We start from the raw sequence: 18,203 nt of genomic DNA, 5'->3' as shown, positions 1-18,203 counted from the left end.
CCAAATTGTGCTGGACTGAGCCTGTTTATAGGGGTACAAGAGTGTGTGTGCATTAACTACTCTAAGCAAGAACAGAGACTTCAGTTGATATTTTATATTAAGGGTAATTTATTAGCAGTATGAAGCAAAGTCAACATCACTGCATTAAAAACTCATTACACCCTGTAAACAGACCTCCCAGTGCTGTAAGCCATAATGCCAACTTCGCATATCTCTTAAAAACAAACTTTTACTGAGCAATAAAGGAAACAGTCATAGCAGCATTTTCTTTCTTGTATAACCTGTCATGGAAGAGTCCGTATCACTAAAGGCATCTATCTCTTACTGAAAGAAATAGAGCAGATAAACAACATATGCAAAAAATTTCTGTGTCAATAAAAGACAGACAAATATTTAAAATCCTTACCATTTAATATATGCTACAAAGTTTCTTTTAAAAGTAAAATTACTTACACAATTTACAAATACACTGGATTCAGGTCTGTAGCAGAAGCATGTTCTAAGACAATCAACAGTTTAGGGTAAATACATACACACTGAATAACAGACATTGTGCTCTGCAACTGCTCTGTAAGACCTACAGTAAGTACACATTTAATAGTTAATAGGATGAAGAACATATATTTCCATATAAAATATTAACTGCTTTTGAATATTTTCAAAAACAAGATTTTAAAATTTTTTTATTATCTCCTTTTTTTAATCCATAGTTGAACACTTGCAATTTTAGCAGCAAGAATATTATGTGGCCAAGAAACAAGCTCACCACATAATCAGTAATAGCACTTTACAGTACAGTTGACAGTCCATTCACAAGACAGTTTGCAAACGTCAAAGCTTTTATACACTTGTTAAACATTTCTTCTGTAGAAGTCCCAATGTCCATCTGACTGCAGCAGTAGTACATACATACATTCCATATGGCAGATACCAGCATTACAGAATTAAACCCACCTTTAGATACATACACAGAATCCATGTGTAATTTCAGTACAGTACCTTCTTTATAAATCATTTTTGGGAAGCTCGCAATACATTCATACATAGTGAGGGTCCAGCAATCTCTGTGTGCTTTTGCCAAACCATCCATAATCCTATCAGAAGTTGGCCTCAAAGCCATCTTTCCCACTGCAGTAAACTTCTTGACGAAGCTGCTGGTAGGTAATGAAACAAATTACCTCAAGAGATTGACATTTGGTTTTACCCTCTTCGGCTTCACTGGACAGCTTCTGCAGAAAGTCTGCTTTCATACAGACTCAGTGCATGGTGCACAAATTCATACTGCTCGCTGGTCTGAACCATTCCACCCCTGGAAAGGAAACAAACTGCACTGGAATCTTATTTCTTAAGAATGCAACACCCTCCAGCTCCTGCCAGCCCCATGACCCCCACAAGCCCTTTTCTCAGTTTTTGATTTAAAATTTGCTTGACTAAGTGGGAGATACTTGTCAGAGCAGAATTACTTTCTTCACAGCTTATGGCATCCAGCACATGCCCAACATGCAGAATTCCCAGTAAGAATTAGAGAAGAAAACATGTGGAATCTACAGTGTTAAAACCTACATTTCAAATTCAGTATATTCAAAGAGAATTTCGCTCAAACACTTGGGCAAGGAAGGACAGATACATGGATGCAGCATTACCACTGATGGAGCAAGGAAGTATACAGAATCTGGCCTTTCATTTTTGCCCTTCACTAAAAATGTAACCTTCTGTGACCTGCAGATGGCCTGTGCAGAGAACAGCTCTTCCTGTCCTCTTTCTAACGCCTACAATGCATCCTGTCCCAACAGCCACCACCTACAAAATTTTACAGCGGTGAATCATTTCACCACCAACAATGCAAAAGAGTTGAACTTAACCATAAAAAGAACTAGTTGCAGCCAGCTTGGATTAAATGCTTACTTCTTATACATTCACCAAGTAACAATTAATTCTTCAGGTCTAAGTATGAGGATCAAGTCCCACATCTCCAGTGCTGGTTACTGTGCGATAGGAAGGAGATGTCCTACAGGAGGTAGGTGGGATAGAAGTGTTACCATTTAGCTCTGAAATGAAAGTGAAACTCTTTCTGTCAACACTGAGGTACTCACTCAGGGTCTCCCTTCTCATGGAGCAAGGCCTCAAGTTTACTTTATACCACTTCCATTATCTCATCTGCCAGAGTATTCAAAGCTATCTACTCTGCTTCTAGAAACAAGCCCTTGGTTCATCCTCAGTGCACCATGGAGCAGCTAGTTACCTTTGGGATGATGAAAGACCAAATGACCTTAGTGAGAATGAAGACATTAAGATGTGTGTCACATCTGGCTTCAGTTCATTGAAACATTTAAATTTGAGAGGTATTTGGATCCAGAGCACTGTTGGAACCAGATATCTTGCAGGAGCAGGTCTGAAAATCTCATGAGATCCCTAACAACAAATGTAGTACTGATATACCAAACTATTTGAAAAATGGTAAAACTTCCACAACTAGTATTGTCCTTCAGTATTAGAGAAGGTTATCTACAACCACAAGGTCCTTTTATTTTCTTCAGTGCTTCTGGATGGCTAAATGGCTATGGCAGGAAAATCATAATTAAAATAGTATGTACTTCTTTAAGCAAGTGAGCAGCAGTCTGTGTTCCTCCAATGAGATCAGGCAAATATAGAACACCTTTTGGTGAGCCACATGGCTATTTATGATATGCTATTCCTAGGAAGAAAATCACAGGCTATTAAATGGTCATATCCAGCCCAAAATGAAGCACTCGTAGTTTTGCCAACAAAGACATCCACAAATTCATAACTCTTGGCTGCCTTTTGCCTTCAGCTGCTTTCCTCTGTGCTTGTCCCCTGCCTGGAGATGCAGCGAGATACTAAAGGTGATGGGAGGGCTTTGCTCTGGTCCTCTGTGCTGCCTAGTCTCCTTCCTTCCTCCTTGCTGCTGCATCCTGCTCTGCCCACGCAGCCCCTTCCCAAACAGCTTCCCTCCCTGCCTTCCTCATCAATGTTCCCCCAAGATGTTCTCTAAGGGAGTGCACTTCCCAGGTTAGATCTGCTGTGTGCAAGGGGTGGGGGAAGGGAACACATCCAGGGAGAAGGACTTAGCAGAAAGGGCAGTTTAAAACAATTTTGGTTACACTAGGCTGCTTGTGGTTGTGATCCTCGCTCCTTCCTCTTCAGTGCTAAAAAACCCCAGGAAAGTGTGTGTAAGACTGTGGGGGCTGAGCTCAGCACCACGGTGTCTGCCCTGTGTTAGCAGGCACACTTCAGGGGTTATGATGCTTCTGAACCTTGTATGGGCCAACAGTCCATATCTCTGCCAGCTGAAGGGCATAGGAGTCTTACTCAGAAGTTTAGACTACTTAGCCTTGTCAGTGCCATTATACACAGGATTTATTGAGCCACAGTACCACAAAATGGTTTGGATTGGTAGGGACCTTAAAGAGTACCTACTTCCAAACCCCCTGCCATGGGCAGGGGTATCTTCCCGTAAGATGAGGTTGCTCAGAGCCCTATCCAACCTGGCTTTAAACACTTCTAGGGATGGGAAGGTAAAGAATTTCTTCCTAATATCTGATCTGAATTTACTCTCTCTAAGTTTAAAGTCATTATCTCTTGTCCTATTATTACAGACCCTGGTAGAAAAGCTTTCTCTGTCTTTCTTATAAGCCCCCTTTCATATTGAAATGCAGCAAAAACATGTCCCCAGATCCTTCTCAAGGATGAACAGCCCCACCTCTCTCAGACTTTCTTCATAGGAGAGGTGTTCTGTCCCTCTGACCATTTTCATGTCCCTTCTCTGGATCCACTGTAGCAGGCCCATGCCTTTTTTGTCCCTGGGGAGCCCAGAGCTGGATGCAGCTCTCCAGGTGGGGTCTCACCAGAGCAGAGCAGAGGGGCAGAATCCCCTCCCTGGACCTGCTGGTCACGCTGCTTTAGATGCAGCCCAAGATACACTTGCTTTTCTGGGCTCTAAGTGCACACTGCCAGCTCCTGGTCAATTTTTCATCTATCAATATCCCAAGTCCTTCTTACCTTCATTCTCATGCAAGGCTCACATTTAATAGCAGGGAATTATCTGTGATCCCAAGACATTGGTTTGTGGAAATGTCTGTGTAGATGAGCGTTTCAGGAGGAAATTTGCTCAAGGAGGGAGGTTTCCTCTCCTGTGTCCCTAGTGTTCAGAAGGGATGTGGCCACAACTACAGCACCTGTGGGTGTGCACCCTCTGTCTATTTGCTAGCCTGTACTGCCAGCTACTCTGTGAGCTGCTGGGCTCTCTGCCTCTGAGACTCTTTGGGCTGTTGCTTGGAAGAAACAGACCCTGGTATCCTGAGGGCTCAGGGACTGTGACCATCTTTGCTCGGGTAGCAATGAGTGCATAAAAAGTCCTTTACCCTGCCCTCTGGCTTGCTGCTAGTGCAGCTGCATGCAGTCTGCTCCAGAATTAATGTGATGCAGGGTTTGGGATTATTTTTTTTTAACCTGAGGCCATTAGTCAAAACACTTAAACAATGAATTGACGCACACTGGAAACTCTTTTCATCCTGTCTGAGGAGCCAAGAGCAAAGTTATCGGATGTCATTCCAAGAATGTGCCTTTAAGGTTAAGAATGTGCAAAGTTTCTCGATGTCACAGTAAGTCTTGAAGATGCCTCACATCAAACATTTCCTGTTTCTGTTGCAAAATATAAAAAATGAACTGGGAAAAAAAAGCAAGCTGAGCAGACCTGTGGGTCTGTCTTTTTACAAATTCACACAGACCATGGCTGTATTTACATCCTGGGCCAATATTTTTAATGGATTGTCCATTTTCTCATATTACTGTCAGATCCATTTACCCCTTAACTTACACTAAACAGCTAAGAAGGAAGTGGTACCTGGACCTACCCTACCTAGGAGCAGCTCTGTCCTGTCTCAATCCCTGCTGGAGTACTTATTTAAAACTCTGTTTCCAGGGAGAGTTACATGGTGTATTAATTAAACTATTTTCCAGCATAACTTTTTGCCACCATATGCAATTTGTCTGGGTGCTTGTTTGGTTTTTATTGAACATGCTGGGCAATAGGAATGCATTGGTAAGTCACTACAACATTAGTTGTGAGTCTCTCAAGTCAGCTCTTTTCTTTTTCCTATTGCTAGATTCACTTTGGTAGAAATGTGGTCATGGACCCATGCGATAAAAACTCCACATGAGAGTTGATATCCTTGAGTGTGTTCATTCCAGTAGTAACTTGTGTTTGGAAGATACAGCTCTGAGTGGCCAGGAACTCAGTGGAGATAGGATATCAGGGATAAAATACTCAGTGTACCTCCTAGCCAGGTTCCTGGATCCCAGGTGGTCAAATAAAACCATCCTAATCTCTTTTTGGTTTTGGTGGGTTTTTTTGTTTTTTTTTTTTTTTAGTGCAATGTGATGCATGAAGAAAAAACTGCTGGCCAGCATAAATGAGGAAGACAGCCTCAGCACTGATCCTGCTCTGCTCATGACTGTACCCACTGCTAACATTGGCCATGCTGGCAGTGCAACGCCACGACGGCCACAGCCAGCTCTTGCAGCCAGGTCTAGTGGGTTATAAGTTCATTTTGCCAGCTTCATGACACATGTAATGACCCTCTCTCACACATCACCTGCCAATGACCACCATGTCAGGACTGTGACAGCAGGGGAGGCCAGTCTCATTGAGCTTTGTCCATGTAACAGTGACTCTTGGCCACTTTATTGACCCATGATCTGATAGGGCAGGCAGTGGCTACTGTAGTCTTAGGGGCTGCTAAGCTTTGCCTTAATAATCATGACTATAAACTGACTGCCTGGTCAGTGAGATCCATTCTGCAATATGGCCAATTGGGAAAAAAAAAACAACAAGAAAAGAAAAGACAGGTTTTGGTTACTGAGTTTTATCCAGAAAAATGTCTTTAAAAATTAAAACAGAAACATACTCTTTGTCTCAGGCAATGCCTGCAAATATGAAGCAAGATCTCTATAGTCTATACAGCCTGAAACTTGAAAAAATACAGAAATGTACAAATCACAATATTTAACAATTCTTATAACAAGCTTTGTGTCATGGAAATTGCTGTTATGAATGTTATATTTGGGTCAGATTTCCATTCTCTTTCCAAGTTTATCTAGGATACTAATATGTAAAAGAAAGTTTATTAGGCAGATCCACTCAATAAAATTGTGTTGTCAGTTAATAATGCTGAAAATCTGGGTTGTTTTTTTATGTCTGAAATAGAGATATTAAAAGAGGCAGCTGAGACCAGAGTTTGCTTTCACTTCTCTATAATGGATTGTAAAAGCAATAAGAAAAAGATTTTTTCATAATAGAAATACTAAAATGGGGAAGAACTCTTCAAACCTTTCTCAATAAGACAGACAGATATTCAGAAAAGAGGTTTGGAAATTTGCAGTTGGTAATTTAAAACAGAGTAAGCATTTTTCTCTCAGCTATTCCTTCTTATTTTGTTGCTGAGATTTTTAGGCCAATAACTCCCCTTGGAGAATTTTACACTCTGAGCAGTTCATGTTGCCCTGTAAAGCTCATTTTACAATGTCTAGTATGATGAAGCCATATGGGAGGGGAAGGCAGAGGAGATAATCCATAAATACAGTCAACTATATGGATTCTGGTCCTTCTGCACTTCATGGTTCCAGTACCTTTCAGAGCTCTTCACAACATGAAAAATTCTGTATTAACCCTTTGACCTAAACTATTTTTCAGCATTTGCACCCTATGTATTTTTTCATTTAAAGAAGACACACATGTCAGAAGCAGTTAAGATACTTGCAAGGAGATTATATGAACTGTACCTACTGCAGAAGAGGAGACTCCTCTATTCTTGGTACAGTTCTGTTTGTTTACTTTATACAAAATCCTGTTTCTCCAAGCAGAAGAAGAAAGAAAAGTACAATCCAACCAACAGTTTCCACTGTGCACAATACCCACATCCTCCTTCAAAACACAAATCCCTCTTCAGCCATGGTTTCACAAAACAAAGCACTCTGCAACAATGCTGGCTTACACTGTTCCTGCTCCCAAGCTGTGAATTCAGTCAGGGAATTGATCTGACTTCAGAAAAGTCTGGAACAAATGCCTTGGTATTTTCTTAGGCTGAGAAAATTTGCCAACTCAATTTAAAAGGACCCCCAGCACAGCTGATGAAATAGCAACAACACCAGATTTGTCCTTCTCCACTGCTCATAGAAGCTACACATTCAGCGAGCCTGCATTTCTTTGTCAACCCAGGCTCAAAGAAAATCCCTTGTCTCCAGATTGTGTCACCTCTCTTATGTCCCAATGGGATGATGCAGACAGCAAGCAGAAAATTTTAGTGGGGGAAAAGAGAAGTGGCAAGTGCCCAGCAACTACAGGGTTGTCATTTCATTCAATGGAAGTTTCACCCAGAAGACAATATGATTCCTTATTCAGGACCTAAATACATATGTTACCTTGATTATTCAGTTCATGTGGTTGTGAAAGTCAGCAAAAGCAATGGCAGCCAGTAACATTCAACTGTGAAAATGTTTTCAGAACCATTATAGAATAATTACTGATCATTACCAAATCATTTTGGTAATTATTTCAGAATCATTGACTGATTTGTGGTTCTTCTGGAACTCACCGATCCATTCGTAGCTGGCAGACAATGCTCAATGCATCTACAACTCCCTCTTCCTTTAACTGCTGACAACCAATGGCTGTGGCAATAAAACATCCAGTTCTCCCTATACCAGCACTGAAAAAAAGGCAAAATTTAAAAGGAGAATGAAGTTCACAGATCCAGGAACTACATGAAAAACACTAAATAGCTATGAAAATAGAAAAAAAAAAAAAGAAACTTGGAATTGCTACGACCCACAGTTCCTGGGTGCATGTCCAGCAAGGATGACTTCTCAGCTCACTTTCATAGAGAGAAATGAAAGTGTGCACTGTTCCTGCAGTCCAGTTGTGGGTATTGTGAGGCTTACATTTTTTCACATTGCATACAAGTGTATGGTAAGAAAACCAAGTTTCATTAGCACTACAAAATCTGAGTATTCTCAGGCCCAGTCCAAGCAAATGATGGAGATATGTACTGAAAAGGAGGAGAAACCAACCTAAAACCAAAATTCAGTAGGGCTTTATGTTTAAAGTCCTCAAAGTATACAGGGGTGCTGCTAACCATACCTCTAACCATGGAGGCAAAAAGGACCTAGACCCATGCTGATGAAGTTAACTCTCTCTCCTGTGATTCTGCAGGATGGTGAAGGACTTGGTGCCATAGCTCCCCAGGTTTTCTTGATGCCTGCTGGGAAACAGCCACTTGGGCATTTTTTTTAATCCCTGAGGCCTCAACAATTTTGAGAATCTCTGCCCCACTCTGTTTCTTGCTTAAGTAATGTAGAATGCAGTGCAACTCATGGCTTTCATGCTAAATGGCAGGAAAATTGGCGGAAAATATTAAAAACTAATTTTGGGTCCATGTCTTCACTCAGACAAAAAAGGAAGGAAACTATCTGACTGGAAAATGGAGTGTGAGATTTGTAGACCACAGTGAACATATAGATAGCTGAGTTGTGACTGAAGAACCATGAATTTTAATCACAACTGGGATGATATCTTAATCACAATTGAGATGATATCTCTCTTTGATCATGAATAAATTGCTGCCCATGCTTACAGACTTTACTGTCATATCACTCATCTCAAACAAACATCCCATTCTTCTGAAGACCTTCATTACTGAAGATCTGTACTAGAAAAAGAGCAATCTCAACAGCTATCCACAGATTTCTGCATTTTTAGGGAAACTACAATCCCTGATAAATACAGCTGCATAAAATTTGGGAAAGTTGCTTATTCACCACATTCTAGTTTTTAAAAAATATGGGCGGTTCAAATGTGTCTTCCATTTCTCTAAATCTCCTAAATATGGAACCGGAAAGTTGTTGAAGATGAAAAGTCCTGATTTAATGTACTTCTAGGAAAAAGAAAGAAGTATTATCCTGACTGTAAGAGATGTGTCATCACTGTTTTGAGACAAACCAAGTAAGAAAACAGATTTTCTTTTTTACTTTCTGTTTTGCTTCATCTACTTCTTTCCACTAATATAACAAATCCAGTGCTACTTCCTATTATTTAAATTGCAACATGGGGTAATGAATCAATATAAAGCAATAAAATAGAATTAAACTCGAATTATTAGAAGGTCATCCTCTGGTGCATTATAATTTGTGTGAGTAAAGCTCTATTCTTGAGTACTGAATAGCACTTTGCTCTTGAATATCCAACCAACTGCTTTTGTGAAAATGCTCACAAATTGCAGTACTGATGTGTTTTGGTCTCCAAATTTGTACCTGATTCTTGCTCCTCAAAAGTGACTTGCTTTGCAATATGCTTTGCCTACTGGTCACTAAAAAAGTCAATTAACATGAAGAGGAACTGGGGAATTTTGTTTTTCCCCAAACACATTCTTTAGGAGGGCTATTTGCTGCAATTTGCTGCAGCCTTGCTTTAGGCAGTCCCTAAAGAGAAGGGCTGGCCAATTACCTGCAGTGCACAACGACAGGCCCTCTGTCCAGGGATTCCAGCCTGTCCTGTTCCACGTCCAGCATGAGCTGCAGCAGAGGCTGGGCGCTGTCGGGGGTTTTGTGGTCTGGCCAGGACGTGTACCAGTAGTGCTTCACACTGCGGGACTGACTCCCTTGCTGCAAAGAACACCAAGACTTTATATGAACAACTGTATTCTTTTTATTTCTTACACTGTTATGGTAAAAAGGCAGTAAAAATGTTAAGAGAGATTAAACAATTTTTTATATTAGACTTGGAAGATGTAACTGATGTGCTTCCAGACACACAATTATAAGAAGGGTTTGTGCACCTGAAAACTTGGCTGTTTTTCCAGCTGTGTTAATTCTGTTTTATGACTACCGACTTTTCCAGCTGTGTAAGTTCTGTTCATCTGGCTACTGACTTCATGAGTATATTGTCAATTGAGAATTATCAGATGTCTGTGTTATATCAGCAACAACATCTAGACAGAATAGCTTGATGTGGGCTTCTGAATGTCTAAATTATCATGTTTTTCTATCTTTAAAGGTCATTATAATGTTCTGATACTAAAATTACAAGAGTATTGAAGTTAAAGATGTAGAAGAACTGCCCTTCTAGATTAACAAGACATCCCAGTTTGTTCAGTTATTCTCTCCAAAAGAGTCTGCTACCACTTATTTCAACAAGGGGGTTAAATATGGGCTAGGGCAATTAGTACTGCATGATATAATGTCTCCTCACTTCTCAATGCTGGAGCTGAAACACTACACAAATTTTCCCAATACATTATTTATTGTAATGCTCTATCAGGAGCAGCAGGTCAATCTGATAGCATGAGAGTGTAATAGGGGAGTTAACTCAGAAGAGGAGCATCTGTCTTATTTTCCACAATTTATGTTTAGTGAGAACCAGGAAAGCTTGAAGATTTCTTTATATACTTCTTTTTAGCTTCTCAGATAGGTTGTAGTTGCACTCAGCACACAACATGAGCAGTATATCTTTCTTCAGAACGATGCTATGCTAGTTTTGTCATTAACTAAAATCCTTTTACTTTGCCTTGGCAATGCTAAAAGGGCCTCAAAACAAATGCAGTTCAAGAAAATGAAACTTGCACTCTTTTTTGAAGCCTTTTTTATTGCCAGAGTCATACAAAGTGGCAATACAATAAGTATTCCAGTACTTTGGCCTCAACCCTACCTTGCAGCTTCATAGCTCCTCCTGCAAAACTTTATATGCTTTAAAAAAGCCAACACTCTAACTTCATTTAACAATAAAAAAAAGAGAGCATTGTGATTGAGGTTTCTCAGATGCAGATAATTACCTTTATTGTAAGCTGACGGACAGTGTAGTTTTTACATTCTTGCACACTGTTAACAAGAACTTCAACCTTCCCATAGATTCCTCTTTTTTCTGGCCAATAAAGCACACATTTCTGGAAAGCAAGCATCAGTATCATCAACAAAATGAATCCTGGAGCCATATTCATATCTAATTTTTACACAGAATGTGTTTTTCTGCAAAATTCAGATTAATTCAACTGAAGTGTTATTCATGTCAGGAGTACTCCTCAATAAGATTTTGTAGAGATTTTACTAAATGACATAGGCCTGGTTTTCAGGATTTGAGTTTTACAGTATAGATCTCTTCCACAGAACAATTTGCACAGCTGTCTTTATTCTTAAAAGCTAAGTGAAGTCAGTTATAGGAATTGTTTTCCACATTCAAAATTAAAGAGTTTTTTTTTCTAGAAAACTCTAAAATTCAACTTTTGAAGTTTTGTCTTTCCAAATGGGATTTCCTTCTAAGCAAGAGATCCAGATTTTGTCCTCTGCTCACAAGACCTTTTATCCTATTTACTCTCCTGGGCCCTGATACAAGAAAGCATTTAAATGTGTCTTTAGATCTTACTAAACTCAATTTGCCTTAATGTGTATGTTAAAGTATTTTGAAGATCCTGAGTTGTTTTACTATATAACTTACTGGAAATTGGTGTTAAAAAAATTCTTCAGTCTTGCTAGAGCTACACAAAATTTTATGCAGAATTCTTAAGGAATCAATAGTTTTACACTATATCAGCAATTTATCTGACAAACTTCTACTAAAAAGGAGATGAAAAATGGTACTTACAAGGCAAATAATTTTACTTTCTCCTTGCAATAGTTTGCTTATATTCTTCACTATTCATTTAAATTAGAGTATCTCCACAGGCTATATGAAAGCAAATACCTCTGTTGTATAAATACTTCTCTAGAAATGGATGCTTATTCCCTTAAGAGAATATTTCACATTTTCTGAAATAATGCTGCCCAACTCATTCATTAAATAAAAAGACTCCCCAACATTTAAAGGAAACCTTCTATTTTAATATCCAACACACAGGTATAAAAACCCAAACAACCAACCACATAAGAAAACATACAAACAAAGAAGCCCCAAATCCCAAGAGAACAGTTCTACAATTATAGGAATCCCAGAAAGACCTTGTTTGTATTTCCTCATAAACTCTTGCTGAAGCAACTGGTATACATGTAGATAGATAGTAGCCTACATTATGCAGCAAAACGAAACAATGCCTTTAATATAATTAATAGCCATAAGGCATAACTTTCAGTAAATACTGCTAAAAATTATCCAGAAAAACAATCAGTGGAATGCAAGGCTTTACCACCAGGTGTGATATTTAAGTTGCTACCTGATACCCCAACAGTGGATTGAATTGAATCACCTCAGTTGTATAAATGCTTTTCTAAAAATAGATGCTCATTACCTTAATAGTGTAAAGTGTGTGAAAGCCACATTTCCTGAAATAATGCTGGCGCTTCTGACTGGCTTCGTTCAAATCCTGTCTTTTGCAGAACTACTCGAACATCCTAAATTTGCTGTCTCCCCGAAGAGATCAAGAATGGCAATAAAATACTCAGAAATTTGTATGAAAAAGAGTGTTCACAAGTTCCACAGTCTACCCATGTGACACATAGAGTTACTATCATCTGCCAGATCTGCAGTTCATGCCCCTCCCTGGGAGTGTAGTTTTCAGTGCTAATATGGGAAAAAGAAAAGTCTAAATACACAATTGTGCCCTGACAATCAACAATAGTTGAGTAAACTCCTGAGACTTCTTGATAAATGTGAGCATGCAATGCTCACTACAAAACCTTCAGGCACTCCAGAGGAGTGTTTTTCTTGACTCTTTCCCAGAACTGGAATTGGCAACTTGTGCTGGGTGGACAATGAAATGTGGCTGTTCATTAAAATAACTTTCATTTAACAGTCTGTCTACATTTAGTGAGATACAATGGATTATTTTTAACACTGTTGCTGTGCATCCTTTAAAAATACTGCTTGTTGCTGCTTTAAAAATAGCCTTGAAAATACAGGTGGGGTAAGCTGATGCAAGCACTTCCAAGGAGTGGGGAATGAACATATTTTTGAAACTTAACTGAAAAAAGGGAAAAAAGATGGTAGTAGGAGTGATAAATTATTATATATACATAAAAGAATATACAAAATCTCAGGACCTTAAAAAGTAAACTGCCTCTAGCTGTTACTTGTACATAAAAGAAAATTCTTCTCTGGTAGGAACATTTTAAACCTTTTCAAATATCCGATATAGTGGATGAAGTGTCTGGTGTCCAGCTTCATGTGTGCAAGCAGTAACAACTCACTGCACAAAGTATTTATCAGAAACAACCAAACATGGCCCCTCCCCACCCCCAACTTAACATTCCCTGACAAACAGGAAGTTCATACAAGAAACATTCTCTCACATGACTTTTAATTGATTTCAGCCTTTGCCCTTGCCCCTGCGACAGGGCTGCAGGCTTGGGTTTCCTTCCATTCCCTCTCCTGTCTCCAGGCATGCCCTATGCCATGCCCACTGGGTGCCAAGCCTCATGGGACTGCTCCTGAGCTGGATTTCCATAACTGAGGCCATGCCATGGTCTGGGGCTGGCACCTGTGATTTATCACAGTCAGCGTTTTCAACTTTGCAGCACTGTGCCTACTGCAGCCTGGTCCCCAGCTCTGCCAAATGGAGGGAGGCTGCCCCAGGTGACATGGTGTTTAGTGCCTTTACATTCTCTGGACTTGGACCCTGAACAAAATTAGTTTAAAAAATCTCAAATATTTGTGCAGTTGCTTAACTTCAACTCTGCTTCTGGGGTATTTATCCATATAGCTATGCCTGTAAATTTATACCTTAAAGGTACCAATAACAAAATAGTAAGGAACAATAACAGCAAAGCTTCAATGCCAGAATCCCTTTTACTCCTGCCCTCTATTTACTGTCACTACTAACTCAAGCATGAGAGGTACACTTTAAGGGGGCTTGCAGGATTTGCCTTCGTATACTGAAATCCTCACAGTTAGCACCAAATCTTCCCAAGTTTTTTGAAAACCTGTATATGGTACCAATACTCAACTAATAAGTTGACTTCAAGGAGGTTTATGTGAAGTCTGTAAAAGGTAGGATATCTGAATTCCAAAATCTACTTGGCTGTATATATGTGGACCATATATAGACCAACTGGGAAAAAATGTTACATGAAATGTAGCATGAGCCTTAAACAGTGAGTTAACAGGATTGTCCTAGATAATTACTAGATTATCTAATTACTAACGAGATTTGCATTATCAGAGTAATTTGATGCATCAGGCAGTATTAGTTCTCTATTCTTGCAGAATGCTGTACAAGATTCTTTACTTACACTTTCCAAAATATGTTTCCTGTTTAACAGGTAATGTTGCTAGTAACTTTTGAAGGCAGAATAAATGCTTATTATTGACGTTGTACATAGGTCAATGACAAAAATCAGCTGATACAACAGAAGTCTATAAATTTCTCTATGAAATTTATATATATATTTGTCTGTGACATTCTTACATCTCATATATTTATCTAAATTCCACTGCTCAGTTGTTCTGACTAAACTCAGTAATATATGAAAATTGTATGTGCCTTGTGTGTAAAGCTTTGGAAGATTGTGCCCTAGAATATTAGTACAGAATTAGAGATGGTCACCTTCACTTAGTGATTTATCTCATTCTTTCAAAATGGGATGGATCATCCTCTGGAGGTGAGTACTGCTCTTCAGTGACCACAAAGGGTACCTCAATCACTAGATGAGATGTCTTTTTCCTCATAATAACTCCAAAATCATGGCCTAGTTTCCAAGTTTATCACCAGTTATTCAGGCAGAAGCTCCTTTGCTCTGGACTCTCCTTGCACAGGGAGATTTTCAATTTGTTCAGACATTCTGCAGTTTTGGGGACAGGTTTTACAAATTCTGCATGTTTCCTTTCTACAGCTGAAATATTCTTCTCAGCACTCTGTACTCATTTCTTAATCAATCTTGCAAAAACTCATACTTACCACAGCAAGTCTAAACCATTTTTTCATCTGATACATGGAAGTAATCCTATAGTAACCTTTATACATCATAATTTCACACAATTCCCATCACTAATGCAAATTTGTTACATCAATATCTTGAACTAGGACACTAATGTCCCAAATAATTTTTTAATGCAAAATAAATTAATTTATTGTTGAGATTAAGGTTTTTCATGTGTCTCTCATTTGAGAGGTCCTTTATTATACATTACTTCATACATTACACTACATCATAGTTCAAATGAAGGCTGAGTGGCGTTACACCTACTGAGGAATACAGCCTATACACAAGAGTCATGTATGGTGGTTTATTTGTTCAGGAGTGAATGTGGAAGAGTGGATAAATATGCTTGCAGATATGAAGGTACTTGTATGTCTGTATACTGCAGATGTACCTCCCTGAAAATGATGGAAATAAAGCAGACCCCAGAAAGGAAAAAATACCAAGTGTTACTATGCTAAATAAGATCTGCTTTTGCCTTCTCTATAGAGGGCAAATATTTTAGCAGTGAAGATAATATGCTGAGCAAGGCCAATAAGAGTTTGCTTTCTTTTCAATGGCAAGCAAGGTATAAAGAGGAACCTGCTGACAGTGGGAGAGCTCCTAAGGTTTCTAGACAGGACAGCTTGCACAAACACAGTCTCTCTATATAGCCTGGGAACAACTTGAGATTCCTCACCCTTTCTATGTGGAGGAAATTACCATTGCCAGGCAAAACAATGCCTATAAACACCAGTGCCTAGAGCCTGCGTAACTCAGGTAAACACAGAGCTTCCTGACATGATGAAAACCACTGGACACTTCTTTCAAGTCATTCTTCTTACACAGTGTCAGATGTGAGTGTTTAAACAGTCAGCATTTCCTCAGCGAAATACTTACTCTTTTGGTCTATTAGCTTGGTCAATTGCTATGCTTTCATGACGAATCCTAAATGTGGGATTCTGAACCTCTTTGAACAGTCTAGTGCAAAATGGCACCTGGTTTGGGAATAGGTCTTGGGACATTTTACAGGACCCACCTACTTTTCATATACAGTTTCTTAAAATCCCCTGGATTTTAAATTCATGTTAGAAGTCCAAACTCATGCTGAGAAAGAGGGAAGCAACAATCAAGGGCAAAAAAAGACTATGTCTACTGAGTTCATATTTAAATGGAGCAGTGAGTTTGAGCCCTGGGAATGCACTCAGACTCTTGGTTCTTGATCACTCAGACTAGAAACTTTGCCTGAATAAACTGTTGCTCTGCCATCATGCACCTGAGTTTGAATAGCAGGGGTGTGAGTGTAGCAGGGGAAATACAGCCCTGGCTGTGTGCTGAGATGTGATTGAGGCACATACCTGGATCTGGGAATCATTACTAAGTCTGGACTCAAGAAGAAAGTCCATCTCCTTTATTTCTGACTCTCTCTTGCCCACAAGCCCTGTAAACCACTTCTTTAGCATTCAGTCTCCAGAACAGGTTTTTTATTGGCCTTCTGCATGGGAGAGTGATTTTTGTTTGTAATTTTTGGTAGTCAGAAATATGGGCACTGGCACTATCAAAGAAAGCCTGACAAAAATTTACATGATTACTTAATAAAGATATTGAAGATATAGTTTGGAATTGATGCAAAAGTCAAGGAATGCATAACAGGCAGTTAGTTGGCCATTAGCCACTAAAATAAAATTGTCAAGTCTAATTGATACCAAGGTAAAGAGTATTATTTCAATTCTGTCCAAGTTCCTCTGTGGTGTTGGCATCTGGGAGCCCAAAGTGTAGTTCTGGGATGGTCCAGAAGATTTGTAACATTGGGAATGGATTAAATCCCTGACATTATAGCAAGGTGCAAACTTCAGCCATGTCAAAAAAAAACCTGCTAAGCACAACATTAACCATCTAGTCTTTATATACCAGAACGTAAAAACAAAGTACAGAGGTGACTAACAGATAAATGAGGTGTTTCTTAAAAAGTAAGGAACCCAATAGCACGGATCTAGAAAATGGAATTCTTTTTTGTAATACATAATGTCTTACAATGGCTATGCTATTACACTTGATGTACTTGGCTACCCTCATTATTTTTTGCATATCTTATTAACAGATTATTTAAGAACCAGTTATCTGCTAGCTTCCTTCTGTATTTTCTGTAGTCCCTTCTATAGTATGCAGCCACAGGAGTAATTTCTCAATTTTGCCAGTTGTCATACCTCATTTTTTTCTTTCAGCTTTGTGATCATAACAATGACAGGGCTGTCTTCTTGCCAAACCATCTGCCAGAAATCATTCACGGTATTAATCATGGGTCCCTGAGTTGCAATGAAAGCCTTCTCTTTACCTCCATATCCCTAGTTTAGAAACAGACACAAAAGCATTTACTTTAAATTCATGTGATCAATCTATATTGCAGGTGAATAAAAGAGCAGAAGGGGCAGAAAAATTAACCTGAAAAAAAGAATTAACTGAAAGAAGTTACAACTAAAAGTAGAGCAGATCAGAAATTTTTCAGTTGAACAGTTTTTCCTCTGGAAACCAATCTGATGAACTCCTGAGGATACAACAATTCCTCTCAAATTTCCCTGCTTATTTGGCTTCTTTTAGACAACTCCCTTCTTCAAGTTATTGGGACTTTCCTCATCCAGTGGTACTTTAATCTATAATTTAAATTGCAGCAGTGTTTTCAAGCTAGTTTATAGTCAATAAGCCACAGGAAAGAAAAGAAGAACAATAAAATTCATATCTACAAAGACTCTCCTATACCTGTTTTCTAAAGAAGAAGAGGCTTTATGAAACTTTGCAGGAAGGACAACATATATAGGGAGTATAGGGAGTTCCAAGACACACATGATGTTCAGGAAGTCAAAGAAAGGTCAGAAAAACAGTGAGGAAGCAGAAGAGAGAGAAAGACAAGAAGAAATGGGAAAAACAAGACATATTTTCTTATTTTTTGCGTGAAAAGGAGAAGTTATGGTTTTGTGCAGTGACAGGGTGCCCAACAGTAATGCAGGAGAGAGCCTGGCAATGTCTGGAGGGAATGAGTGAATGGACAACAGCATGAGGTGGTGTGGGAGCCTTTGGCCTTGGCTCTTCCTTTTGGGAGCCTTTCTTCATGACAGCTGCTACTCATTGCATGACCCAGTGGGATAATCCTGAGCTGGCACAAACTGTCCTCCAGCCACTCACCAATCTGCCTGAACATACTTTGTCCGTGCCAGGTCTGTCAGGATCCCAGCAAGCCCAAGGATTTTGTACACATAGATGTGAAATTTCATTTCATTGCTGGGTTGCATTTTTTTCCACAGTTGCTGACA

The 18,203-nt window shown here is 39.2% G+C and overlaps 1 protein-coding gene across 1 annotated transcript in view; it reads right to left on the bottom strand.

Annotated features, from left to right (window-relative positions):
- Window positions 1–90: 90 nt before the first annotated feature.
- PTPRR (protein tyrosine phosphatase receptor type R) overlaps window positions 91–18,203 on the bottom strand; it is a 139,400-nt gene continuing 121,287 nt past the window's right edge. The window contains exons 10-14 of the mRNA XM_058805032.1: window positions 17,103–17,240; window positions 10,845–10,955; window positions 9,521–9,678; window positions 7,614–7,727; window positions 91–1,309 (exon numbers count right to left, since the gene is read on the bottom strand). Of these exons, the coding sequence (XP_058661015.1) occupies window positions 1,216–1,309; window positions 7,614–7,727; window positions 9,521–9,678; window positions 10,845–10,955; window positions 17,103–17,240 (615 nt within the window). The 3' untranslated portion in view covers window positions 91–1,215. The remainder of the gene's footprint in view (window positions 1,310–7,613; window positions 7,728–9,520; window positions 9,679–10,844; window positions 10,956–17,102; window positions 17,241–18,203) is intronic.

The sequence above is a fragment of the Ammospiza caudacuta genome, chromosome 5 (assembly GCF_027887145.1).
Source record: "Ammospiza caudacuta isolate bAmmCau1 chromosome 5, bAmmCau1.pri, whole genome shotgun sequence".
NCBI lineage: Eukaryota > Metazoa > Chordata > Aves > Passeriformes > Passerellidae > Ammospiza > Ammospiza caudacuta.
This window is presented reverse-complemented; position numbering and strand designations above follow the sequence as displayed.